This window comes from Penicillium argentinense, assembly GCF_028826775.1.
Source record: "Penicillium argentinense strain IBT 30761 chromosome Unknown utg000005l_segment0_segment0, whole genome shotgun sequence".
In the NCBI taxonomy this organism is placed as follows: domain Eukaryota; kingdom Fungi; phylum Ascomycota; class Eurotiomycetes; order Eurotiales; family Aspergillaceae; genus Penicillium; species Penicillium argentinense.
In genome coordinates, this window is record NW_026622664.1 from 3343593 (window position 1) to 3368963 (window position 25371).

Sequence of the window (25371 nt, forward strand, 5' to 3'; positions counted from 1 at the left end):
CGTCAATTAGAAGACCGACAGGACAAACTGTACACCTGCGGCCACGAGGGCCATGGTAGAGACACTCGCGACAGACATGTGTGCGGCGGCCGACTTGGAACCGCAGCACTTGCCGTTCCAAGTGACGTTGTTCATCTCGGCGGCGACCTCGAAGACGGAGCCGTTCGGCTTGCCGTAGTTGTAGTAGTCGACGAGGAGAAAGTTGGGCGGGCGGTCCCATTTCGCTTGTCTGATGTTAGCATCTCACTTTGTGAAATAAAATTGGAAGGAGAAGACTTACCGGTACAGTTCGCCGCCATCTTACCCAGGCTGCCGGATGTATTGACATCGGCACTGTTCGTTTCCACCATGTCCGCCGTGTTGGGAATCAACAAGCTGAGCGAGCCAAAGTTCAGCTGCAGGTTAAGATTGTGATTCGCCATGTACATGCGGTTCAGCGCATCCTTCCGGCTCAGTCCCGGGGGCCGCTGTGCCGTGCAGGGGAATGCAGGGTTCGTCGGCGAGAACGGCGTTTCCCACATCTGTGAGAACTCATCCATGATCCAGGGGACGGCAGTTTCATTGGCTTGATAATCCATGAAGAATACGGCGCGCTGGTTGTGCAGAATCATTTCGGACAGTGTGGGCCAGTCGTCGAGCGTCATTGGGACCTTCGTCGGAGTGTAAATGAGGGATTTCAGGCCAGACTTCTCGATCGGGTCCACGAATGCCGATGGTGGGAGGTAGTCGCCGTTGCCCATCATGAAGGTCACGACATTGTAGGGATTCTTCAACATCCATTGGTAGACCTTTGTCAAGTAGGCTTCCAAAGTGCCGGCGTCGAGAATGTCGCAGCTGGTGTGGCAGAGATGGATCTCGCCGCTCTTATTGTGGGTCTGGAATTGGACTGCAAGTTGTTAACAATAATCGACATGGGGAAAGCGCGGGGTTGGACACTTACGCATGCGAATGCCGTCATTGAGCTGGTCGGTTACACCGAGGGCCTGGTTGGAGGCGGCGTTGCCCGGGACCACGAACGGACTGTTGTGGGCGGCGACATTGGTGATGTTGGAATAATTGCGCATGCAGAATTCACTGTAGCCGTTGCAAGGCGTGGTATTTGTCTGCGTGGGAGTCGACGAGGTCGAGGCATGTGTCGCCGTCGCATTCATGCTGTTGTTGCTGATGGTGGTGGTGCCGCCGCTGCCGACCAGCACGGTCAGAGAGTTGGACGAGGTGGTGAGGATGGTCTGGTTGCCGGTCGTTGTCGCATTGCCGCTGAGCGACGAGGAAACGACCGTCGAGTGGTCGCCATTGCCCAGGGTGACGACTGAGGTGTAGGTCAGGTAGGTCCCGGATGGGACATAGACGCTACCGTTGGTGATGGTCGAGGCATCGGACCAGTTCAGCGACGCGGAAGACCCTGTGATGGTGCTGGAGGCGCTGGTGATGGTGTCGGTGGTAGTCTCGTCGTTGTCTTTGGCCAGGGCGCCGACGGCCAGCGCAAGTAGAGACCACCGCATGGTGCAGGTCAGTGATGGATGGGAGTGAGAACTGCAGAGCGACTCGGAAGCCCAGTTTCAGCCTTCGATTAGTACCAACAGCGCATCCACCATAGGAGAGCTTTTCTCCACTCGACCCAGCAGCGCTAACCAAGTGGGTGACGTTTGTCGCCACTGTTGCCTGGTCGATAATCCAATTATAGCCAGCAGACAGACCCTCTTGCGCCGAGAGGTGAAATCACACCCGAGTGGAGGGCCTGGGCTGGTGTGGGCTGGGGCAAGGATCTAGGCAGGATTGCAGGAGGTGAGAGACTGCCGGATGCTAAGAATTGAGTCGCGACGACTTTAATGTCACCCAATCTACCCGCTCCACCTGACATCTCCTCCTCCCTCCACGGCTCCTCGATCACGTCTTTCCCACCACGCGCTCTCTGTTTCCTGTTTTTTTTTTTTTGCTGTTCTCCATCTCAGTGCCCTCCTTGTTATTTCCGTCCTTCATGATCGCCGCCACTAGGGTTGAAGCTAGCGGGCGCCACTGACGATCCACGCCGCTCCAGCCCTGATCTGATTAGGAGAAAATAAAAGTCCAGACGTTGACGTGGATTGCCTCCTCTACGCCCGGATTCCTGCCATTGCACCTCACCTGCGATCGCTTCCCCGTCCATCGTTATGACCGACGGGGCAGACACCAATGGCGTTGGCTCTGACCGCAAGAAGATGCCCTTTTTCCATCGCTCTCAGGAGCGGCCCATCGCCCGCCGGCGCGCCGCGACGGTTCAATGGCATCGCATCATGCGGTCTCTGCTGTACCTGCTCGCCTGGATCTTCCTGGTACTCGTCTGCATCGGCAACCTCTCCGACAAGCCTGTTCTGCGGAGCACGTATTTCCTTTATCTCGACTTGGCCGACATCATCCCACTGTCGGTGCCAAATGCTGTCCTAATCAACTCCATCGCCCGGTCAATTGGCCTGCACGACTTTTACCAGGTCGGCCTGTGGGGCTTCTGTGAGGGCTACAACAACAACGGCATCACCAGCTGCTCCAAGCCCCAGTCGCTGTACGCATTCAACCCGGTCAAGATTATTCTGAACGAACTGCTTGCCGGCGCCAGTAGTACGTTTTTCCTACCCTATTTTCGTGGCCCTTGCAACGGCCCAACTAATACAACGCAGTCGCCCTTCCCAGCGACATTGAGGAACCCCTCAATTTGGCCCGAATCGCGTCCCACTGGATGTTCGGCCTCTTCATCGCGGCTGCTGTGCTCAACTTTGTCATGATTTTCCTCAGCCCACTCGCCGTCTCGTCACGGCCTCCGCAGACCATCAAGCTCTGGGCTTCCGCCGCAGCCACCGACGGCAATATCAGCCTTGCCGGTCAGCCCCCACACCGTCGGCGCACCTTCGTCTGCTTGCGCTCTTTGCCATTCCTTTTCCTGACTTTCATCACTGCTCTAATCACTATCGTCGCGTCTGCTGTCGCAACCGTCATGTTCGAGATCTTCGCGAACGTCTTCACCAATGCCGATCCGAGCCTGAACATCCACGCTCACGTTGGCACCCAGATGCTCGCATTCATGTGGGTCGCGTCCGGCTTCAGCTTGATTGCCTTTATCGTCCAGTTCAGCTCCTGCTGTGCGTCCTGCTGTGGCGGCCACAAGGCACGCAAGCAGCTCAAGGCGCAGGGAATTGATTGGCGGGAGATGGAGAAGACTTCGGGTCACTCGAGTGGACGACAAACCCCCGCCGAGCGCGAGCGTCAGCATGTCGAGCCCCATGCTGTGACCACGGACTAAGTATGCAAGTGCCTCCAGCTGCACCTTCTAATGATCGATCTGCGTCTGTCGGATCTGGTTACTGGACTCAAATTCTGGACAAACATCATCTGGTCATATGTAGGCCATATTTCGACTGCGAATTCTGGTTTCTTAGTTTTTGTATCACGATTTCAACGATCGACCAGCGTCTTTATTTTTCGATGTTCGATTTTGATTTTCCGCTTTCCATTGGTATCTACCGGCTGATACCACCATCATTGTGGCCCCTTAGATTTTGTGGATAGTCATGAACATAGATAAACCATATTGTTTGTTTGAATGAAACACGAACCCCCGTACCTGCTCCTTTCAGCTAGACCAGCTGCAATGGCGTTGACTAGCTCCAGCCTTGGGCTGGATTGGAAATTGTGGCGTTCTTAGCTACAGAAGTTTATCCTGTAAGGCTGCATATGCACGATCCAAGTCGCAAATTTATGGTTGAAACGTATGGATACAATCACTTGTCTTAATTCTTCTTCCTCCTAGAGCCTCGGATAGTCAATACACTCGTTTATGAGCTCTAACCTTTTACGTTCTTACAGGTTATGAGGACGGGGCTTGCTCGTACTAACTGATCTGGCGATTTTCGTTGGCTTTCTTAGTTACTCGCTTGCTCTGTTGAGTCACGAACTCGACCTCGACCTTGATCGCGATCCTCGATCTTAATTATTAAATATTTCCTCGATCGCATTCTCAAAACTCTACTTTCCCAGCCCGCCCACCGCCACCCCTCCTCGTTTCGACCGTGTTACACCATGGATTCTTCCTCGCCTTTGAGCGAACACTGGAAACTCGCCGGTTACGTACCGATGTTGGGGACTGAAGCGGATTGAGCAACTTGGCAAGGTTGTCCACAATCTGGCCTTCGTGCCATCGACCGACGCTTTGTTGATCTGGCCCGTATCCAAAGCCTGATGTTAAGATCAGTCAGCTAATTTGTCGCCTTTGTGCACCTATATCTACGCTGTCCAAGCTAGATAGATTCATCAACCACCACCATCTTCCACTGTGTTCACATCCGCCTGTCTCGTCACTGCTGAACAGTTGCATTGAAGCATTCAAAGCTTACGTTCGAACAGGGACCAGCCCAGAAGGGCCTAAAACCAAGAGCTGGCTACTTCTTGCTAGCTAGGGCCTACCACCCATGGACGGCTGCTAGACTCTACTATAAGTACTATTCTCCCATTTTTTCTCTCATCCGCCTCATCCTTTTCATCCTTCTAGCTCTGATACTGAAGACCAAGTCGGCCAAGAGCCTTGTGGCCCAATGCTGGAGGCAAATTCAAACAGGAAGAAGGGCAAGGATGGTAAGGAGGGGTTCCGCCCTCTTTCTTGGTATGAAGAGTGGCAGCTGGGCATGACCCAGACTGGCTTTCGTGGACCTCTCGGGGGCATCTTTGCCCGAAAAGAAACCGACGGGCCTATTACCACCGAGGTGTAGACCTATAATCCAACTAATGAGACTCTTGCACGCCTGCCCAAGACTGAGGACGACCCCGGCAAGGAGAACACGGTAGGGGGCGCGCAAGCTATACAATTCATCTGATGATGATATCACAAACATGATGGAAGAAGAACTGGATGCTGGAGTTGAAGAGGCTTACAATCCCTCCAATGATGACCTGGCTTCCATGTTGGATGAGGAAGTTGCAGCTGAGACTGAGTAGTCTGAGGAAGAGTAAACAACTTATATTAACTAGCTTACTTTTAGTTATTCTTATTTGAATGAACTCTCTATCTATTTATTCTTGAAAGGCTTGTAGTCTCTCCTTCAACATCTACCAGCTGATAGCGTAGGTGACTGGGTAGATGACCAGGTAGCTAACTAGATAGATGACTGAGAAATGAACCTGGCAGTAGGTAGAAAGAAGGTTTCGGGTTATAGACCATAGTGTAATCAGTGGTCCTGGGCCGCACTTGTTCGAGGATCACTTGGGTGCGCGTGTGACGTTCGTACTACGATAGGTTGAATCAGGATCAATGAATCTACGTTCTCGTTTGTACTAACAAAATCTATAGTCTGGTATTGTAGTCGAACTAATCGCCATGTCTTTGTACGACCTAGCGATGTGCGATATCCATCTTCGTGCTCCTTCTAAGCAAGAAAGGGTTCGTAACCCTGTATACATACATCTTTGGTACGAGAGATTACCCCTGACCCCGTGGAACTCCAGAGTCAATGTACGAAGGACGGCCCGTGACAACATCTTTGCCCTGAAAGAGACTGACGGACTGATTATCACTGAGCTGGAGACTTATAACCCAGCCAATGAGTTTCCTGTGCGCTTTCTTGAGAAGAGGATAATACTGGCACTAATCAGAAGAAAACTGGTAAGAAAACTTATAACCCCAGCGACGACGAGCTCGCTCGCATGATGGGGGAGGAGCTTGCGGCTGGAGACGAGGAGCTGTACAACCAGGGTCTGGCTAAAAGAAGTGCACCCGATCGAGGATCCCCTTCATCGCATAATTCTCAATACTTTGGAGAAGCAAACGCAACTGTTCGAATATGAGATTCCCTTTTTTTGAACCGCATTCTACCTCGCTAATGCTCTCTGTATATCTTTCAGAGCCAGTCAGGAGCTAAAGGTGCGACACACGAATCAACAGCGTCCATGTCCTACTTCCCCGCGTTCACCTCACAGCGGAAAGTGACACCCGTGGACATTTCAAAAGTTCCACGACGAGCTCGCACGGATGATGGAAGAGGAGCTTGCGGTTGAAGCCGAGGGGTTTGAGGAAGAGTAGATGGCATATTTTAACTTATTTATAATTACTCTTACTTGAACGAGCCCTCGATGCTATTTCATTAATTTTTATAACCTTGTAGTCTTTCTTTCGAATAGAGAGATTGATACCTCCACACCCCCTTTGTCTCAGACCACACCCCTGTCATGGCTTGGCTCAGAGAATGCGGCACTAGAGTATTGGCCAAACAAGGTGCCAATTTCGATGCCAGGTGCCACATCGACTATATTCTTGATAACCTAAACCTTCACTATTCTTACTGCCAGGTTCATTAATCGGTCATTTATCTGGTTAGCTACCTGGTCATCTACCCTGTCACCTACGCGATCAGCTGATAAACGTTGAAGGAGACACTACAAGCCTTTCAAAAATAAGAATAAAAAAGAGAATCAAGGTTTCATTCAGATGAAAATAACTAAAATAAGCTGATGGGCTACTCACTCTTACTCCGAGTCCTCAGTCTGAGCCTCAAGCTCTTCTTCCATCATCTTAGCAAGCTCATCATTACTAGGGTTATAGGGCTCTTCAGCCCCAGCCGCGAGCTCTTCCTCCACCATACGCGCCAGGTCATCATCAGTAGGATGATAAACATCCTCAGCAGATTTCTTTGTGGTGTTTTTCTTGTTACCTTTCTTCTGGTGAAGGTTCTCTTGGGTGGTGCTGCCCTCCGTCTCAAGCAAATTCGCAAGGATCTCGTTAGCTGGATTATATGTCTCCAGCTCAGTGACAATTGGCCCCTCGGGCTCTTTCAGGGCAAAGATGCCCCCGAGGGATCCACGAACGCGAGTCTGGGTCATGCCCAACTGCCACTCTTCATACCAAGACAGAGGGCGAAACTCCTTCTCATCACTTCCCTTATTCTTAGTCGACTTTGCCCCTGGCATTGGGGCCACAAGACCCTTGGTTGACTTCTTCTTCGGCATTGGAGCCACGCTGCCTTTTACGGGAGTCTGAGAGACTTTTGCCTTCTTGGTCGCAGGCACAGTGTTCTTGGGGTCTTTCAGCCAGTCAAAATTCTTCCTCTTCAAACCTTGGTGGAACTTCTTCAGGGCTTCATCACCCTTGGCGGCTGTCTCGGGGGTGTTAGCCTTGTCGGAGTCGTCGCTGTCACCAGTCAGGTCGATAACTGAGCTCTGGTTGACTGGGTTTTTGATGATTGGAGTCGAGCCATTGTGAATGGGCTCTGGGTCGAAGGTAGTCGTGGGAGATTGAGTGGCTCGGGGGCTCGTAGGGTTTCGACCGGCTCGGGGGCTCGCAGCAGGTCGAGGAGATTGATTGGTCGTAACAAGTGGAGGAGGTGGGGTGGCCGTAGGAGATGGATGGGGTAGGGTGTTCGCGAACCCAACAACAGCGAAGGACGAGAAGAAGGTGGCAGAGGCCGAAACTAGATCAGCAGGATCCCAGTCGGCGAGGATATCCTCGGACTCGGGCAGGACATACATGGCCATGCCGGCCAAATTGGAGAGTGGGAAGCTGGGAGCGGCCATTGCTCGAAGCTTGAGCTTGGGAATAAAAGTAAATTAGATGAGACGGGACTGTAGAGATTTGGTGGGGTGTCGAGGCTGGATGCGCTGGATTCGAGACTGCGAAAGACTGGAGTTGAGACGGTGGGATATGGGACAGCAAGGGACGGATTAAAGACGTGGGAAAGGGAAAAACAAGAGGATTCTTCGATTCGAGTTTATGCGCCTGTCTTCGACAATAGTGAATGAGAGGAAAGTGGGCGGCAGGTCTGCTGCAGCAGTGAATGTGAATTGGGAGGTGAGCGCTGAGTCCGCAGCAGTAGTTAATGAGAAACGGGAGGTGGGACACCGACTCCAAGTCTACAACGGTAGTGAATGTAAAATGGGAGGTTGGCGCCGAGTTTACAGCCAGTATGCGCTTCTGTTCCTGTCCAGCTTTATTGGAGTTGCGATCTCATTTGTTTACTGCCCTAAGAATCATCGTAGCTCGAACCATTTCCACGAGAGGTTTATGGCTGGTACTTGCCGAACTTGCCTGGGAGGATGCTATATCTGTTCTACAGTAGACTCTGGTCTGGGAAGAGTGCAAATGGACATGTCCTGTGCGAGATCCAGTGAATGGGGAGTGCAAATGTGTATAGAGTAGATCATCTCTTTTCTGCCAGCAATACTTGCCTGAAGGTTTCCCACCGCCCCTTATCTTCTCTTATCAATTCACCGCCTCCTATCTTCCCAAGGCCCAGCTGGACCTGACCACACCGCCTTATTACCACGTGACCATCGTGGCAGAAACCTGGCCGGGTCAGGGCGAGTCCTCTCACTTCACGAAGCTCGTCAACCAACCCTTTGCTCTGCAAAAATCGGCTCTCGCAAGCACGCTTGCTCCTGAACCCAGAGCAACATCCTTTTCCAAGGACATCAACCCTGATATTTACTTCCATTCTATCGAGAAAATGAGTGTTATCCTTTGCACTGGTAAGTGGGCCGCGTTTATCGACAAGCTCCCCTCCCCGCATTCTTCCCGAGCTGGAACTGAAGCTAATTGTTTCTCTTAGCCGGGCATGATCACACGATCAGGTAAGTTTGGGATCTCAGAAGCTCTCAGCGGCTCAATTCAATTGCTATGTCCATGTCGAATACCAACCACTCAATACCAGGTTCTGGGAAGCGCTGTCCGGCATCTGTTCGCGGACCATTCAGCACCCTGACTCGCAAGTCAACCGCCTTTGCATCACTCCCGACAAACGCTTTCTCGCAGTCGCTGGAAATCCCAACATCAAGCTCTATGACATCAAGTCCACCAACCCCAACCCTGTGATGACCTTTGAGGGTCACACCAACAATGTTACCGGTCTCGCATTCCATTGCGAGGGCAAGTGGATGGTCACGAGCTCCGAGGACGGAACTGTCAAGGTCTGGGATACTCGCACTGGTAGTCTGCAGCGCAACTACAATCACCATGCCGCTGTCACCGATGTTGTGATCCACCCCAACCAGGGTGAACTCATCAGCGGCGACTGGGGTGGCATGGTTCGCGTCTGGGATCTCGGAGAAAGCGTCTGCACTCACCAGCTTATTCCCGCTGAGGATACAGCCGTTCTCAGCGTCAGTGTGGCTAGCGATGGCTCTCTGCTCTCTGCTGGAAACAAGGCCGTGCGTTCTCCAAGTGCCCTGCTCCGCAAATGTACATTCGCTAACTCGAAATCACAGGGTCATGTCTACATCTGGCGTATGGTTCAAACTGACGAGGCTACTCGCATCATCCCGGTCTGCACTTTCCAGGCGCACAAGAACTACCTGACTCGCGTTCTTCTGTCCCCCGACGTAAAACATCTGGCTACGTGCGCTGCCGACCACACTGCGAAGGTCTGGAACCTCGATTCCGACTATGCTCCCGCCAAGGTAGCCATCAAGGAGTGGAACGAACTCCAAGCCCAGAAAGAGACCGACCAGAAAAATGGCAAGGACAATAGCGAAGCGAATGAGGCCGCCAACCAGAACCGTGAAATGATGCGCATCTTCAGCGACCTCACCATGGACCGAGACCTCCTTCGCATCACCGACAATGCTTCACGCCAAGAACCACCCCAGCAGACTTTCACTGCTACTCCTGATGGCCCGCCTATGGACCCCGCTCAGAACACCCTGTTCCTCGAAACGACGCTGGCCAACCACCAGCGCTGGGTCTGGGACTGTGCTTTCTCCGCTGATTCGGCTTACTTGGTTACTGTCTCGACTGATCACTACGCTCGTCTGTGGGAATTGAGCTCCGGCAACATCATCAGACAGTACAATGGTCATCATCGCGGCGCCCTGTGCGTTGCCCTGAACGACTACTCCGAGCCTCGTTAGGCGCTGATTCAGCTTTCCTTTGGCTTTGATACATGGATGGCGTTTTTTCAGAATTTCCTCGGCGCATTGCATAGCATGGCGCGGTGGTGGCTTTGGCTTTCTTGGCGTTTTCGTTCATCCAACTTGGGACACTTTTTATTCTGACATTTTTTCGCCGACTGAAGATACCCCCTTAGGGTTGGGACTGGCCTTGGAAGGGTCCGATTCAACAGATGGAATTACATCAATTTACTCAATGTGACCCATGTAGTGATCGTCACCGATGAAATTGGCCTGAGTCTCAAGACGTAGCAAACTGGATCCCGCGCTTTACAACTAGAATCTGAGGACCTGTGAAACTGACGCCGAAAATGACCGCTTTGGAGGCTAGGAATGGCCACCTTCCCACTCGTGAACTTCGGGCGGTGAGACGTCGGCCAGTAGCATCTTGGGACTAATTGTTCCCTTGGGAATGGCCGCTAAGCACCGGTCAGCACACACCAAGTGAGCGCTGACGTCTCGAACCTAAGGTGCTTGCCTATTGAGGCCGTGGCGTGATCTGATGCGGTTAGTCGTGGAATTCGCCGCCAAGGATTCCCCAGATTATAAAGTCGCCTTAACCCCGCAAGTCTAATCAGAACACGAAAGTGTCCAGCTACCCAATCTCCTAGAACACAATAATGTCATACTTTTACCCTACGGCCGGGTATGCGGAAGACCAACCTTTGGCACGAACGATTCTCGCCACCCATGTTCTTAGCCGTGGGTTCCAACTTGGCATTGCGATCGGCTTGCTAAACAGCGGTGCTACATTCCTTTTGAAGCGCCGATCTCTTAATACGCCTATTCTTCTCCGCTCAGCGGGTACTGGGGGTCTCATCGGGACCGGCATGGCGGGAGTTGGCCTCATCGCTCGGATGTGGGGCCGAGAGGAGATCGAATGGAAAGATCGCAGTTGGCGCTTACGGTATAACTCCGGCCAGGTGGCTATTGATAACTGGAGTGAGCCGACTGCGGCTATTGGGGTGCTTGCCGTGGCTTCACGGGGGTTGTCGGGATCAGGAGCAGGGAATTGGCGTGGGCTTGTTGGCGGTGCTGGGATTGGATCATTGGTTGGGTTGGTTGGATGTCTGTGTATAACACGTCTTTTGGCATCATAAAATAGGGGGATTCCAAATCGGAGGCTGTTACGTGTACCTTTGTGGCTGGTATATCTCACCGTGGACCTAGGAACTGTGGAAAGAGAGATTTTGTGATAGCCCCTTGCTGTGCCAGACCATATATACACGAGGATAATATCAGGATTAGGATGATCTGGCGATCCGGCTCGATGCATACCCCTATCAGCTCTCCATTTTCGGTTATACTAAATCACGTGTTTCTCGTATCCTGTGAACCCCGCAACTAACCAGTTCTATAAGGTATAAATATGAACGTGTCATCCAGACTCCATAGTGCCTTGATGCTCACTTCATCTTACTCGAGAAACAATAAGCTACAAGGCATATTTGGAATAAGGCGCTATTCTTCCCCCGTCCTATATACTGTTCACATATTGCTTTTAGCACGCCACCACTAGCCTAATGTCCGTTGGCAAACTCACCACCTGCCTCTGGTTCGACGGCCGGGCCGAAGAAGCCGCCGCGTTCTATACATCTATATTTAAGGACTCCAAAATCACTGGGCGTCACTATTACACCGAAGCGGGCAAGGAGTTCCATGGCCGTGAGCCGGGCAGCCTCATGACCATCGAGTTTGAGCTCAACGATCAGAAGTTCGTCGGCCTTAATGGTGGGCCCAACTTCAAGTTCACCGCGGCAATCTCCATCATGGTCAATTGCAAGGATCAAAGCGAGATCGACTACTACTGGAATAAGCTCGGCGAGGGTGGAGATGAGAGCAAGAGGCAGTGCGGGTGGCTCGTGGACAAGTTCGGCCTGTCGTGGCAGATCGTCCCTAACGAGCTCTACAGGATGCTAGACAGTCCAGAGATAGAGAAGCGGGACCGTGCGTATACTGTCATGATGCATATGCAGAAGTTCGACGTGGACATGCTACGCAACGCTTTCGACGGGGATCGACTTACGCTCTAGTGGTTTATCCATTGGGATACGTTAGCGCCAAAAAAAATGACCTACTGTTGAGCCATGTGTACCAACTTGGCCCTGGACGGACCCCCAGGGAAAGTGCCAGACTCTACAGTAAAGCAACTAGGAGAAGCAGAAGCGAATTGTTGACAGATTACTAGTCCTAGGTTGCCTCATAGCTAGGTTTGCAAGGAAATGTATCACGCGGTAGGGGCAAACGGTCACTTTCTTTAACTTACCATGTAATTTGGCTTTAAAGAGCATCTCATTGTTTCCGACATACAAGGCGATGACTATTTCGACAGTATCAGTTGACCTTCTCGAAGATACGTGGAGGTACTAGGCTGAACCGCTGGACGACGCTGTGCTGTGTACCGAGCGAAATAATGGGGTGTAGCGACGAGTATAAGGGACGGATAGAGGAGTGAGAGATGCGGTTGAGCAATCGAGGAAGGCTAAGTACGCCGGGGTGCCAAAGGGCAAAACTAACCGGAACAGGGAATTCGGGTCCTCATTTTACAAAGTAAACAAAGGATAATGAAGCCAGTCTCCACAATTGCATAGGCATACATTTAAGACAGCGCATCGCTACCAAACACTTCTGAAATCTAACAAAGCAGATCTCGAAACTAGTACACGAAAAGAAGGCAATAGAAAAATCCATATCCATAACAATGTCTCAAATAAAAACATAAAATAACAATAATTTGTAGCTGTATGACCTCCGCATCCCCAGTCATCTTGTCTCCACTTCAAGGGTATACCTCATAAATAACAAGGACAATTGCACCTCCTACCCTACGCACTTAGTGCATGGCGAACCAGGTAACGCTGACCACAACATCCAGTCCCCGCTCTTCGGCACCGGGGTACTTGAACGTCCACATGCCGTCGCGGTTGACATCCCAGAAGGCGCCCGAGGCCGAGTGCATCCCGCGCTTGCCGGCGTTGATCTGTGTACCGTCCGCCGCGGCGGTCTTATCGATAAGTCCCTGTTGCACGATGGTGCTGTTCACGGTGAAGCGGTAGGGGGCGGGAGTCTTGGTATCGGAGGGGGCTGTGGCGGTAATGAGGGCTTTCAGGACGGTGTTCTTGCCGTGGGTTAGTGTTATGTTCGGATGGCTTGTGCATGAGCACGGGCTTTGACAAGCACAGCCTTGTCCCATTGTCATGCGTAATTGTGGATATGGAAGACATACGATGATAGACGAGTTCCACTCGCTAACCTTCTCATGCTGGTACTCGGCGGTATCCTTGAGCGCGGCGTCGCAGGCCTTCCGGTCTTGTGAGTCTGGTTTCTGGCGATTGGACGGAGGCGAGTTGCGGACATACCTCGGTGGTGATCTTGGTGAGCTCCGGAATCGGAACGGGCTTGAGATGCGAATTTAGCGATATCTTCTCTCTCTTGGCACAGCTGCCTGATATCCTCGACTTCGTTGTCCGGCTGCAGATTGCGGTGTAGACATACCGACGCAGGAGTGGTGCCCTCGACAGCCATTGTGTAGATATAGCAGAGACGAATAAGCTAGATCGCTGGACGAATACGAGTCAGCAGGGACGATTGCCGAATTAAGCTCGAGGCAACATCACAGTCCATTGCCTTTGCGTTCCCCGCTGTGTCCCGTTGAAGAGCGCGTCGCCTCATGCATGACGGTGGTCGTGGCACCGCTGGGATCGTTGGCTGGCTGGGATTGCGCGGTACCATCTGAGCTTGGAATGTTTGGAAGAATACTTACCGGGAGTGGGAAATTAGGGGAAAAGGGCGTTCTGGAGAGAATTGGCGAATGTTGCGGCGGGATTGTTTTGGTGGCATCATCGCGTGGGCGCTGCGCCCGCTGGTTGGCTCCGCCTTAGCGTGGGGCTTAGATAAGCATTGATTGCTGCGTGGAGTGTAGATTGGGTATTGCAGAAGCGTTTACCTGTTTTGTGTGCTCTGGTCTCGTTTTGCTTAGTAGCTAAATATTTACGGAACCCCTTCTGCGTACAAATTTGGAAGCTTGGAGTGAGTGCGTCTTAAGGAATGCGTTGGATTGGTCGCACCGATTTGAATATATACTTTCGAATTATCAACGGGAGAAAGCGGCGCTCAAGGTAATGCCGAATTGTAGCAATTTTGAGCTAAGGTCACGAGTCATATCAATCCATCCTAGCACTTCACATATGTATTGACTCAAGTATGATATTCAGAGCTGGCACTGCCTGCAATATCACTACTAGAGAAATCGTGCTCGAGTTATAAGATGCAAATTATCATTTGTTGGACGCAATATCTATTGAATTCAATTGACGAAAACTTGACACAAAAAAGAAATCTGGGATGATATGAGAAGCGAGAAAAACCGCTCTTAATTAACGAGCAGAGGACAATCTGGGAATGCACAGTTTGAGCGACCTTAGACCGCAGAAATGACTTTGTTGTAGGCGACAGGCTGCTCCAACAGAATCAAGGGACCAGCAACAACACTATCTCGTGTCGGCGCATCCTCCTCATCTGCAATATTGAGCATGATGATGCCAACATTCACATCAAACTGAGCCGGAATCTTAACCCGCATATTGTGGGGGTCAAAAGGAAGGCTAACCTTCTGAACACCGTGGTAGAAGACAACCCAGTATTGCTTGTCATCCTCGAACGAGGGCACATGCTTCGGATCTTGATAGGCAAGCTGAATATCCGAGCCAGGACTCGCCGTAGTCCCATTCTTGTAGAACTCCAGCTGGGGCAGGTTCTGACGCGGACTAGGGGTAGACCGGGTTCACACTGGGACAGCTGCCCGACACGATGAAGTTGTTCGTCAGATCCAGGATCTGGTTTGGGTAGGGGTATGTTGTGTCCGAGGGCCCGGCGAAGGGGCTCACGTTCCAGACGTCGATGAGCGACCAAGTGTTGTGCCGCGATTCCGTCTGGCCGATTGCCATGAGGGCGGCCTTGGAGGTGTTCACGTCGGCTTGGAGGGCGAGGCCGGTTAGGAAGGCCATGCTTGAGGCTTCGAGGTAGGTCTGTAGCAGGAGCCAGTATTCCGGGTTGGTACCGACCTCGAACTGGTACTTGCATGGAGCGGGCTTCACGGAGTTGTTAGTGATTTGATCTTGGAAGATGCGGACGTGTCCGGCTTCGTTGTCGCGGATCTCGACGATTCGCTCGTAAGTCGTGTTTGGCCAGCCGAGTTTTGTGAAGTTCTCTTTCGTGAAGGACTCTACGCCGAGCTGGTAGAAGGAGTAGATGACCCATTCGGCGGCCAGAAGGTTTTGGAATAGAAGGTCGTCGTCTCCGGCGGGGCCTGAGCCTGTTGCTGGGTTGGCTCGTAGGTATTCTTGGGCGAGTGGCGTCTCCTTGCCTGGGTAAGTGACGAAGAGAGAGGTTTCTCCTGGCACTGCATCGGCAGCGTTTTGAAGACTGCTCGAGGATGAGGCTCTGGGGAGGGCAAGAACGGGTAAGGAAATTGCCAGAGAGGCAACTGCGGCCGTAGAAAAGTGCATATTTGAGAGTGATTAAAGAATGCTGAGACCTTGTCAACTCCAAGTTCTGCTATCGACTGGACCACTGCTTTTATACACAAAATACCGAGAAAGCCCCCAAGTGTGTAGAACGCCCATGACCTCTTCCGCTTATTCGGATACCAAGAAATACCAAGCTAAGAGCCCCGAAAGCTTGGTCTCAGTCCGTGCATGCACCGCAGTTACGCAAACAGGACAAGGTAAGCCACGACAGTCAATATATGCTGGCAAAGTTCGACAGAAATAGATGCAGGGCACAATGCGGCTGAGTGAGTTGGCCAGAAGCCCCAACCCTTCACTTTTTATATACGTGGGGAACCCAATACCCCTCGGTGCCCATATTGGACTGATTTTGCGAGCCAATGATGGTGTTGGAATGACTGCACGAGCGAATGATGAGCGAAAGCAGGTCCAGTTGCATTTAAGCTTAGAGATCCCATCACGCTTGCCCAGATTGAGCCGTTTGCGCGAACCAATTGAAGGTCTAAAACAGAAGCGGTATGGAAATCGGGCTGCAGACGGGGGCCAGTGCTGGAGCCAGCCAGTACCCTGGGGTGGGGGCCATTTCGCCGCGGATTAGACCAAATCGGGTAGTAGAGATGCAGACGAACCCAATCGGGTAATGTGGTTGTAGATGACGCAAGACATTAAATCAATTTAGGGCGGGGGTTGGGGGTACAAATGCGGCTTTTGGAGCTGCGAAAGCTTTTTCTTCTTCAATCATTCTTGTTTATCGTTTTGACGAATTCTTCATAATGGCTGGCGCAGCAACACCGAGTCAACACAACCAACGCCATACGAGGAGTATGCGGGCTATGCAACAGACATCGCCGCCATCACCGCATAGAAAAAATTCGCAGGACTCCGTGGAGCCCCAATCAGTCTTGTCTGAGCGCCACGGAACGCCGGGTGAGGCTGGCGAATATTCCGTTCAACCGGCTTGTTTGCAGCAGCCGCAGCAGTGGTCGCCTCCGTCCAGTTACGGGTCTCCGAAATATGGAGAGCAATCCCCGTACGGAAAGATGCCGTTAAAGGGCCCCCAGGTTGGGTATGCGCAGCAGTATTATGCAGAGCAACAGCAGCCATGGGGTATCGGGATGCCACCCGTGTCACCCGTTAGTCAGGCGTCTCCTCCAAGTACACACGAACTAGCGCAACACCCATCACAGATGGAAGAAAGTGGATACTTTGTACCTCGTAAGTACAAATAATCAGCTCATGTTTGAACGACAAAGGACTGACAAAGCCGAAGCTATGGAAAATGCTGCAGCTGGGCCTCTGCGACACCTGCCTGAGGCTGCACTTCAAGAGCTCTCTAGAGAGCAGATAGATTTACTATCGTCTCCACTATCGTCATTAGACTGCATTTCCATGTTTACATTTACGTAGCCCTCAAGACTTCTGTGAGAAGTACATGGAGCAGCAAAAGTGAACTTCCCCGGGCAACGGCCCGTGCCGGTCCTATCAGCAACATGACCCCGGCCCCAACCACTATTCTTTTTATAGCCGGCCTAAGCGATGTTTCACTGAAACACTTGAGTCATATGTCATTTATCTATCGATATTGATGGATTTAGCTTGATTGCCAGTGCGGATATTTGTCGCTGGCGCAACGATTCGGGCGACAGACTTGATGGGCCCTTTATAAGTCACCCACCCGAAGGGATTCGCCAGCGATATTCACCAATCCATCTTAAACATAAGAGATGTCCACCCGCCCTACAATGAGATAATGCATGCCTTCGGGAGGTATCGAAGCGTCCACATCGCGATGTGGGAGGAACATGGGGAATAGTCGAAGCTGAAGTCCCGCCTAGCAGAAGGATGTCAAAGCTGGGCTGCAGTTGAGGGGCGAAAGCGGTCGTTATTGCAGGTTCGAAGCCGCTTTGTGTGTTGCAATTCTCTGTAATTTACACACTGATTAACATATTTCGATAGAGATATAGAATACCTCTGATGAATTCACAACCTCTCAATATACGAAGAAGACCCACCGCAATCGACTGACGAGGTAGATTCTCCCGCCGCCCAAGCTCAAACCCATGCGTGTCCGCAAGAACGGACATGGCCTTTCCAACCATGGCCTAGCTCCATCTTGGTCTCCATCCAGATGGATATACGCCGCATTCAGCGTGAAGATCAGCAGGAATGTCCCGTTGTTTCGTCGAAGACAGTGGGCGTGAAAGTCCACCATCCGACAGATCTCGATCACAACGTCGTAGCGGGTGCCTTCCATCGGGAGGAGAGGGTCGTTGGAAGGTGTTGATGTTGAAACGGCCATTTTCAAACCCGCAAGCTCGAGTAGCACTGTCAGGATTAATCGTAGGGCGTTGTAAGTCATGAGTTCGGTGGCTCGGAAGGGATCGTAGAATCAGAGTATAGATTGGAAAGGACTTGGAGGGATTGATGATAACCCTTCGCGATCACGAAAATGGGGTGGGACTCTGTAGGTGGAAGCTGGGTAGTCTTTTTCCCATTCCCAGCGCCATTTGTATAATAGAAATCCCGGCGGCAATATTCTGCCCTGAATTCTTCTTTACCCGGAGTGTTCGGCATCCAACTGTCGAGACGATCGCGGTCTTCGAGAAAGCCGGGGACATCACAGAAGATGTCGTGGAGTTTGTCTAAAGGTGTTTTGGAATCGAGTCCGACTTTCATCCAGGAGATTGCTTTCCACTCGGAGTTTCCGAGGAAGCAGCGTTTGCGCTCGACGAGGTAGCCGGCAGTCTGACTGGAAATTAGTACACATCTCAATAAAAGGAACTTAGACATGGCTCTTACGATGCAGTATCTCATGGTGGGAAGCATGGCAAAACCCGACCCGGACTGGTGGCGCCGAGGTCCCCTAATTGCAGCCTGTGTAAACAGTTAGAAAACAGTTGATGCAAGTGACGATATTGAAGGACAAACCAGTCGAGCCAGTCCCTTATAATGAAGTAGCCATCCGGTCGGCTGATCAAACATGACCACTTCGTACATTCCCATGCAGATGATGGCAAGGAGAACATCATCACTCAGCGCCGCAACAGGATCCTCTAGCTGCGAGGGCAACGCCCGTAAGGCTCGAGTATAAAATACAGCTCCTTTCGGTACCAGACTCCACTGGCGCTGCATCTTAGGAAAGTAGATCATGGAAAATGCCTGGATGGACGAAAATGACAACACCCCATCTTCTTCGTTCGTTTCGAGCAGGGTTTTGAGCCAGTTGTGGGGTGACCTAGAATCCTGGTACCAAGAGAACATATAATCGACTAGGTGAGAGGCAATATGCTTTGCTCGTCCAGTGATGGAGCCGAATATAAAGGCGTCCAGGAGAGCTTGACTGGCGACTGGGCCGAAAAATCGCTAGCCATGGCAGTGGGCATCGGATTCGAGACAGCCATTTTCTCGCAGCCCTTCTTTTCGAACTGGGTTGACATGTTGACAAAATGTCGATGTTGAATATAGCCGGAGCACTGGAATCCACCTTTGTGACAGCGTTCACAGGTTGGCTTGGTCTCGTCTGCGGGGAATTAGTGTTGGTGCAGACGATTCCTACAGTGATGCAGCCTTTGCTGTGTCCGCCAACTCCCACCATTGCTCCAGATCATTTGCTGTTTCCAAAGTTGGTTTCATGCGGACACGAAAAAGCGAACTGGTTTGGTGCTGGAGCGGGCAAGGATGGGCCAAAAGGGTGAATTTGTGTGTGGTCAGGAGATCGCCCGTCGCAGATTCCCACGGATATTGTACTCGAGTATATCCTAGTAAAAAAGACCTCTTCTAAGCTCACCCCAACCTCAAATTCCTACTAGATGTCACCACAAAATTGATTCGGAGATTCCTCTCCACATGACCGGACAAGCCGACCAAGTGATGAAGAAAAAAGGGTTCCTAGGCGGAGGTAGTGTAAGCCAGAACGACACCATGTAGTGATTATGTGCAAGCACGGTGGCCCACAATAAGGTTCCAAATAATGTTCCAACCATTGTTGGTGTTATCGACCAGCGCTGTGCAATGCCGCGACAACTGTTCGAGATGAGGGGCTCTGTAAACAGAGTTGGGGCAGGCCTCGTGCAAAGCAATGCGAAAAAGGCTCGCAAGGCATCAATTCAAATAATTAAGTAGTGCTGGTTTCCATGCCCGCAATTGAAGCGTTCACTTCCGCCCTCATCAGGTGTTCGTCATCTAGGCTTTCTTCTCTTTCGTGGCCGTGGTCGCCGTCGTCGGTCGTGGTCGTGGTTGTCGGTGGTCGTCGTTCTTTCCTCCTCTTCCCGAGCCTATCGGAATCTCTTCATAGAGGTCACCGGTTCCTCGCGGACCAAAGTCTCTCATGCTCCAGGGTATCTCAGGGCTCTAGAGTCTCACAACGCACATTCGGGCACGGTTAAGCTGACGTTCACTGACCGAAGTCTCTTTGTATACCACCGTACGCCAGAGGCTCTCCGAGTCACTGAGTAGCATCCCCAATGCACCAGGTAATCTCGACCCCATAGAGAGGGCTGAGCGCTTATCCGGACACAGCCAAGGAGACGTTCATTGACCGGAGTCTCTTCGTATACCATACGTGCCGGAGGCCGAGCTGGGTCTCCAAGGCTAGCGAGACCTGGGAGAGGGGAGAGCAGTAATGAATCTCGGGATTGGAATGGCTAGGAGAGCAGCAGGGGATTTCTGAGAGAGATGAGGGCTTCTCGGGCCCTGAGAGGTCGATGGCAGCTCCGACAGGTGGAACATCTTCGGCCACAGGACGTTCATTGACCGCCGTCTCTTCGTACACCCCCGTGTGCCAGAAGCCTCCGCGGGAAGGCCGAAGCACATTTGTATAGGGGTGCACACGAATAAGGATTTTGGTTATTCGTATTCGTCAATTTTCCTCAACTCATTATTCGTATTCGACTGGCTATTTTCGTGACTTTATTCGTATTCGATTCGTAATTATTCGTAATTTCCGCCAAGACTAACTTACCCATACTGTAATAGAGACCCACCGCCCATCTAACGATGCTCAACGCGTCGCGTGATTGTTTACACTGCAGATACACGACCATAATTTCGTTTTCTACGCACTTCTTTCCTATCAGTCAACTATCAGGACAAATTTCTCGCGCTACGAATGGACGAGTCCACGGAGTCACAGCGCAAACGGCCATACAGGTCTCAGCGAATCAATTACTGTGCGCTCAATGATGGCATCGACGAGGAGGCTCCACCAGAAGACCGCATTATTGAGATCCCTCCTTCGAAAAGGGCACGCAGTAGCGTTGAACCGATTACTCCTGATGACTCTGCAAGCCAATTAAGCCGGGCTCGAAGTCCACTCGTGGCGATCTGCTCCCAAAATGAACTGACTGCGGAGGCGTTGCCTGACGTGGTCAGTATCTCCAATGAATCTGGCCTTTCTCGAAGAAAGATGCAGAATCAAGCTCTCTGGGCACATTTCGACTGTTCCCCGCTACCGGGAAGGATGTGGTGGCCAAAAAGGGGAAAGGGCCCAATCAACGACCGGGAGGTGCGCTGCAAGAGATGCAATTGGAAAACGACAGATTCTACAAGGGCAACATCAACATCCAATATGATGTTCCATCTCTCTAAACATGGTATTATCCTAAGTGGCCCTGAAAACAGTTCGGAGGACGACAGAAGCAGCATAAAACAGCCGTCAGTTAGCAGCTTCTTCCAGAAGCGGACTGAGGAGCAGAGAGCAAAGGTCCTGGAGCAAAACCTGGTTCGGTGGGTGGTTATAGACGACATGGCATTTGACGCCATAGAATCGCCCCCCTTCCAACAGATCTTCCAGGACTTGGGTGTTTCACTCCCTTTCGCATCTCGCATGACAATGGCTCGTCGAATCGATCGTGATTTCGACAATTGTCGGGAGCAGTTGATTGAAGAGCTAGAGCAGACGTGCCAAACGATCTCTCTTTCGCTAGACGCTTGGACGAGCAAGAATTCAAAAGCCATGTTCGGGGTTGTTGGCCACTGGTTGACAGTGGATTTTCAGTACCGAGAGCGGGTTCTTGAATTTACGGAACTCCACGGCATTCATAGCGGAGAGAACATGGCAGAAATTCTTCAGACGCTTCTCACAGAACTTCGAATCGAACACAAGCTCCTCGCGATCACAGCAGACAATGCCACAAGCAATGAGCGCTTGCTATCGGAATTATATCTCAATCTCACCGAGAAATTTCAAGCCATGTACGGAGCCGTGAGTGCTGCAAGAGCCCTACGATTTCAAGGAGTGGATAGTTATATTCGCTGCACTGCGCATGTGCTCAATCTGATTGTCAGCGATATACTCGTCATGTTGCAAGCAGGGGACCACGCGTCGGCGAATGCAGCTTGTGATCTCATGCAGGAAAACAAAGAGATTGGCCCGCAATCACCGTTGGCTCGCCTTCGGATTATGGCGCTTTGGATTGCAAGAACCCCGCAGCGGAAGCAGCAGTGGAAGATCATCTGCCAGAGCAATGGGCTCAAGGACAAGTTCATCGAGTACGACGTGGATACACGGTGGAATTCGACACACCGAATGCTCCGAGACGCCCTGAACGCGAAGCAGCAAATCAAGAAATGGATCCACCATCAGTTAGATTTTCCACCCTTCAGTGCTGAGGATTGGGATCGTCTCCAACAAATTGAGGGCTTCTTAGCCAGGTTTGAGGAGTTCACCCTCACTGTTTCCAAGCGTCAACCGCAAATTACCTTAGCCATCCCCATTTACTATGAACTGCACGATCTGTTGCATGATGCTGCGTCTAGGGAGGGAGAATTCTCGGATCTGCACCTGGAGATTTCTGCTGCTGCTGCTGCGGGCTTGAAAAAGTTCCAAAAATACTACAACCTGATGGATGGACAAGACGCCTATTATGTCGCCCTAGTGCTTGATCCGCGATTTAAAACGCTCTTGCTAGACAGAGATCTAGGCAAGCTCACAGCACCCCAAGTTGTCACGCACATCAAAGAACTACTGCATGATCAATATCCATTGGCAGTCGACTCGTCGGCAAAGCCCTCTAAGGAGCAGCCGAGCCTGAAGAAGAGCATAGAGGCCCGTTTACTTCAGAAGCTGCAACCTAAGAAGAAACATTCATCTGACATTGACCGGTACTTTGAGGATGACGTCGTCACGATAAATGAGTCGATTTCACAGGACAAGAATTGGCTTTTATCGTGGTGGAGAGCACAGAGGAACGAATACCCACAGCTAGCTACTGCTGCACGAGACTATCTGGCCATTCCTGCATCATCAGTGTCGGTGGAGAGACTATTCAACAAGGGACGAGATTTACTGGGTGTCAGGAGAAACACCTTGAGCGCGGAGACTATGCGGCGGTTGATGTTGTTACGAGATATATATCTCTCTGAGGAATATTAATCACACGTGATTTTTACGAATAATTTACGAATAAGACACATTTTATTCGTACGGATATTATATAAGCGACGATGCTTATTCGTATTCGTAAAATTTTACGGTATTCGTACGAATATTCGTAAAGTGATTATTCGTGTGCACCCCTACATTTGTATGGGGAGGTGAAGAGGAAGAGGAAGAGTTCGCGAGGTGGGGGGCAGATGTACGTGCAGGCAGTGGTTCGTGCACAGGTGTTCTCTCACTTGCGCCGTCACATGACCGTGTTCGTTTGTAGCATCATATGATCATCTATATGGTGTCGCCTTAGAGGAGAACCAACTGGACCACTCGCAACGCGGTGATAAAAGGAGGTTCCCTTCAAATACAAAGGGAAAGCCGAGGCATGGTGGAGCACACTTGCGAGATCGCTCATGGTCAAGCCTTTCTTTTGAGTACTTCCGCCTAATTCAAGAACTCTGCGTATTGGGTTACTATGTTGCTTGTCAACGAGTCGAATCGAGTCGGTGCAAAGCGAATCCGTCAATTCGTTAAAGAATCGTTAGGTTGCCTAATTAGTACTACTCCAATCTTCAAGTCCATCTTGAAAAAAGCGATCGCAACGAAAAATAACTATGTTCTGGCTATATATAACGCATAAACCCCAACATGTCCAGTATTAACCCCATCAGTCGATCCTCTTTTAGAGCTGCACACGTATCGGGGTGTTGGATCCAGCGCTTTCCAGAAAAGAAAGCAGTATTGGAATCAAACACCAGTCTCCTTGTACATTTTCGAGTTCCTTCTCGCCTTTGAGAACGCCCAGCAGCTCATCCTTCTTCAATTCCAGTGTGAGGCCGGGTATTCCATCCAGGCCCTGAGTATCCCGAACAACTCTGTAAGTCAATGCCCCATTACTTACATTTACCCTGTACAATTTCGCTTCATCAACAACATGGATATCAATTATGAAAGACGAGTCCCCAGCTTTCAGACCATCAATTCGAATAGATAGCAGAGTCAGCCACTGATCAACAGTCTGCGTCGGTTTCAATCCATTAACCAAGGCCTGCGAAGGAGGCGGGATGTTCCTAGCCAGCAATGCCTGCGCCCCAGTCAGATAGAAGTTCCGCCAGGTCCCATTCTCAGACCCATGGCCCAGTTTAGTGAAAACAGTAGCCAAAGCCATCTTTCCCTTGGAATGCGTGGGATCAAAAGCAACGGCGTGGCCCAGTAGTGTAGCCGCAAAACGCAAGTCGCCCTTCTCTGCAAACTCCTCTGCTTTACGAACAACCTCGTCGATCCCGCCCATGCATGCGACGTATCTCTCGGCATTTTCTTTCGGGGGATGTTCCCAAAGATGCGCGGGGTTTCCATCAAACCAGCCGACGTATCGCTGATAGATACCCTTGACATTGTGGCTGATGGACCCGTAGAAGCCCTGTGTATACCACTTGCTCTGCAGAGAGGGTGGCAAAGTAAGGACCTCGGCAATCTCGATACCTGTCATACCATTGTTCATCATCCGGATCGTTTGATCGTGGAGGTAGGCGTATAGATCGCGCTGGTCTTGCAGGATTGTCGAGACCTCTTCCCGGCCCCAGGTAGGCCAAGCATGGCCGGCACAAAGTGCATCAGTGTTCGTTCCGAAGAGAACGAGAGATTCGTCAAGGTAATGGGACCAGGCCTTGGCGTCTCGGACCTGTGCACCGCGGAGCGTGATGATGTTGTGGAGAGAGTGGGTGGCGCATTCAGCGATGTAGAGGGTTCGGTGGTCGGGGAAGAAGAAGTTCATTTCAGAGGGCGCTTCGGATTCGGGAACCATTTGGAAAATTATGCGGACGCCGTCGACAATCTGCTCTTCGCCAGTCTCGTTGATTATCTTGTCTGGAGGGACGAGGGAGCTCGTCCCCGTTGGTACGCCCATGCCTAGTCCGCAGCCGATTTGGCCGTCGGGTGCTTTGGGTAATCGGCTTCCATACATGTAAACAGCGCGACGGCGCATGGCGTTTCCAACGTAGAGGTTTTCACTTAGTGCTTCTTCCATGAAGCCTTCTGGTGCGATGATGGAGATATCGTGGCTTTTGGCAAGTGGGAGAATTCCTTGCGCGCCGCCGAAATGGTCGATGTGGGAATGAGAATATATCACGCCGGTCACCTTGCGCTCGCCACGGTGCTTTCGATACAGAGATAGAGCTTGAGCGGCGGTTTCCACGGCTGTGAGAGGGTCAATTATAATTACGCCTTCTTTTCCTTCCACGATTGTCATGTTCGAGAGATCGAGGCCGCGCACTTGGTAGATGCCTTGTGTCACTTCGAAGAGGCCCTGAATCGAGTTGAGCTGGCCTTGCCGCCATAGCTTGGGGTTGGCGGTCGAGGGGCATTTGGCATTGAGAAAACTGTACTCATCATTGTTCCAGACTGTCCGGCCGTCTGCTGCGCGAATGATGCAGGGCTCGAGGGCGCCAATGAAGCCGCGTCGGGCATTGTCGAAGTCGGTTGTATCGACGAAGGAAGGCTCGATGTGAATGGGGTATTTGGCCATTTTAGATGAGCAGTTGGAATATTGTTGATGATGAAAATGAACCAAGGGAAATTTTTTGCAATTTATAGTCCCAA

At 51.3% G+C, this 25371-nt stretch overlaps 13 protein-coding genes across 13 annotated transcripts; 6 read left to right on the top strand and 7 right to left on the bottom strand.

Moving 5' to 3' along the window:
- Nucleotides 1-6: 6 nt before the first annotated feature.
- N7532_006037 (uncharacterized protein) lies at nucleotides 7-1502 on the bottom strand (the record flags this gene model as incomplete). The annotated part of the gene is made up of 3 exons (XM_056618531.1): nucleotides 7-224; nucleotides 281-886; nucleotides 941-1502. The coding sequence occupies 3 exons, from the start codon at nucleotides 1500-1502 to the stop codon at nucleotides 7-9; spliced, it is 1386 nt and encodes a 461-aa protein (XP_056474690.1).
- A 648-nt stretch (nucleotides 1503-2150) lies between these two features.
- Nucleotides 2151-3274, top strand: N7532_006038 (SUR7/PalI family protein; the record flags this gene model as incomplete). Its single annotated transcript, XM_056618532.1, has 2 exons — nucleotides 2151-2595; nucleotides 2655-3274. 2 exons carry the CDS (start codon nucleotides 2151-2153, stop codon nucleotides 3272-3274), a joined length of 1065 nt encoding a protein of 354 aa, XP_056474691.1.
- Nucleotides 3275-5341: 2067 nt separating this feature from the next.
- N7532_006039 (uncharacterized protein) lies at nucleotides 5342-5808 on the top strand (the record flags this gene model as incomplete). Its single annotated transcript, XM_056618533.1, has 2 exons — nucleotides 5342-5404; nucleotides 5617-5808. 2 exons carry the CDS (start codon nucleotides 5342-5344, stop codon nucleotides 5806-5808), a joined length of 255 nt encoding a protein of 84 aa, XP_056474692.1.
- A 678-nt stretch (nucleotides 5809-6486) lies between these two features.
- Nucleotides 6487-7530, bottom strand: N7532_006040 (uncharacterized protein; the record flags this gene model as incomplete). The annotated part of the gene is made up of 1 exon (XM_056618534.1): nucleotides 6487-7530. The coding sequence occupies one exon, from the start codon at nucleotides 7528-7530 to the stop codon at nucleotides 6487-6489; it is 1044 nt and encodes a 347-aa protein (XP_056474693.1).
- A 929-nt stretch (nucleotides 7531-8459) lies between these two features.
- Nucleotides 8460-9858, top strand: N7532_006041 (WD40 repeat domain-containing protein; the record flags this gene model as incomplete). The annotated part of the gene is made up of 3 exons (XM_056618535.1): nucleotides 8460-8481; nucleotides 8562-8583; nucleotides 8664-9858. 3 exons carry the CDS (start codon nucleotides 8460-8462, stop codon nucleotides 9856-9858), a joined length of 1239 nt encoding a protein of 412 aa, XP_056474694.1.
- Nucleotides 9859-10517: 659 nt separating this feature from the next.
- On the top strand, nucleotides 10518-12451 carry N7532_006042 (uncharacterized protein; the record flags this gene model as incomplete). The annotated part of the gene is made up of 3 exons (XM_056618536.1): nucleotides 10518-10954; nucleotides 11417-11844; nucleotides 12423-12451. The coding sequence occupies 3 exons, from the start codon at nucleotides 10518-10520 to the stop codon at nucleotides 12449-12451; spliced, it is 894 nt and encodes a 297-aa protein (XP_056474695.1).
- A 279-nt stretch (nucleotides 12452-12730) lies between these two features.
- N7532_006043 (dynein light chain Tctex-type family protein) lies at nucleotides 12731-13422 on the bottom strand (the record flags this gene model as incomplete). Its single annotated transcript, XM_056618537.1, has 4 exons — nucleotides 12731-13015; nucleotides 13124-13198; nucleotides 13257-13295; nucleotides 13393-13422. The coding sequence occupies 4 exons, from the start codon at nucleotides 13420-13422 to the stop codon at nucleotides 12731-12733; spliced, it is 429 nt and encodes a 142-aa protein (XP_056474696.1).
- Nucleotides 13423-13510: 88 nt separating this feature from the next.
- Nucleotides 13511-13740, bottom strand: N7532_006044 (uncharacterized protein; the record flags this gene model as incomplete). The annotated part of the gene is made up of 2 exons (XM_056618538.1): nucleotides 13511-13634; nucleotides 13661-13740. 2 exons carry the CDS (start codon nucleotides 13738-13740, stop codon nucleotides 13511-13513), a joined length of 204 nt encoding a protein of 67 aa, XP_056474697.1.
- Nucleotides 13741-14317: 577 nt separating this feature from the next.
- N7532_006045 (uncharacterized protein) lies at nucleotides 14318-15404 on the bottom strand (the record flags this gene model as incomplete). The annotated part of the gene is made up of 2 exons (XM_056618539.1): nucleotides 14318-14663; nucleotides 14704-15404. 2 exons carry the CDS (start codon nucleotides 15402-15404, stop codon nucleotides 14318-14320), a joined length of 1047 nt encoding a protein of 348 aa, XP_056474698.1.
- A 773-nt stretch (nucleotides 15405-16177) lies between these two features.
- N7532_006046 (uncharacterized protein) lies at nucleotides 16178-16633 on the top strand (the record flags this gene model as incomplete). The annotated part of the gene is made up of 1 exon (XM_056618540.1): nucleotides 16178-16633. The coding sequence occupies one exon, from the start codon at nucleotides 16178-16180 to the stop codon at nucleotides 16631-16633; it is 456 nt and encodes a 151-aa protein (XP_056474699.1).
- Nucleotides 16634-17394: 761 nt separating this feature from the next.
- N7532_006047 (uncharacterized protein) lies at nucleotides 17395-18665 on the bottom strand (the record flags this gene model as incomplete). Its single annotated transcript, XM_056618541.1, has 4 exons — nucleotides 17395-17729; nucleotides 17963-18149; nucleotides 18204-18278; nucleotides 18333-18665. The coding sequence occupies 4 exons, from the start codon at nucleotides 18663-18665 to the stop codon at nucleotides 17395-17397; spliced, it is 930 nt and encodes a 309-aa protein (XP_056474700.1).
- A 1846-nt stretch (nucleotides 18666-20511) lies between these two features.
- N7532_006048 (uncharacterized protein) lies at nucleotides 20512-22776 on the top strand (the record flags this gene model as incomplete). Its single annotated transcript, XM_056618542.1, has 1 exon — nucleotides 20512-22776. The coding sequence occupies one exon, from the start codon at nucleotides 20512-20514 to the stop codon at nucleotides 22774-22776; it is 2265 nt and encodes a 754-aa protein (XP_056474701.1).
- A 679-nt stretch (nucleotides 22777-23455) lies between these two features.
- On the bottom strand, nucleotides 23456-25297 carry N7532_006049 (alkyl/aryl-sulfatase; the record flags this gene model as incomplete). The annotated part of the gene is made up of 1 exon (XM_056618543.1): nucleotides 23456-25297. One exon carries the CDS (start codon nucleotides 25295-25297, stop codon nucleotides 23456-23458), a length of 1842 nt encoding a protein of 613 aa, XP_056474702.1.
- Between the last annotated feature and the right edge of the window lie 74 nt (nucleotides 25298-25371).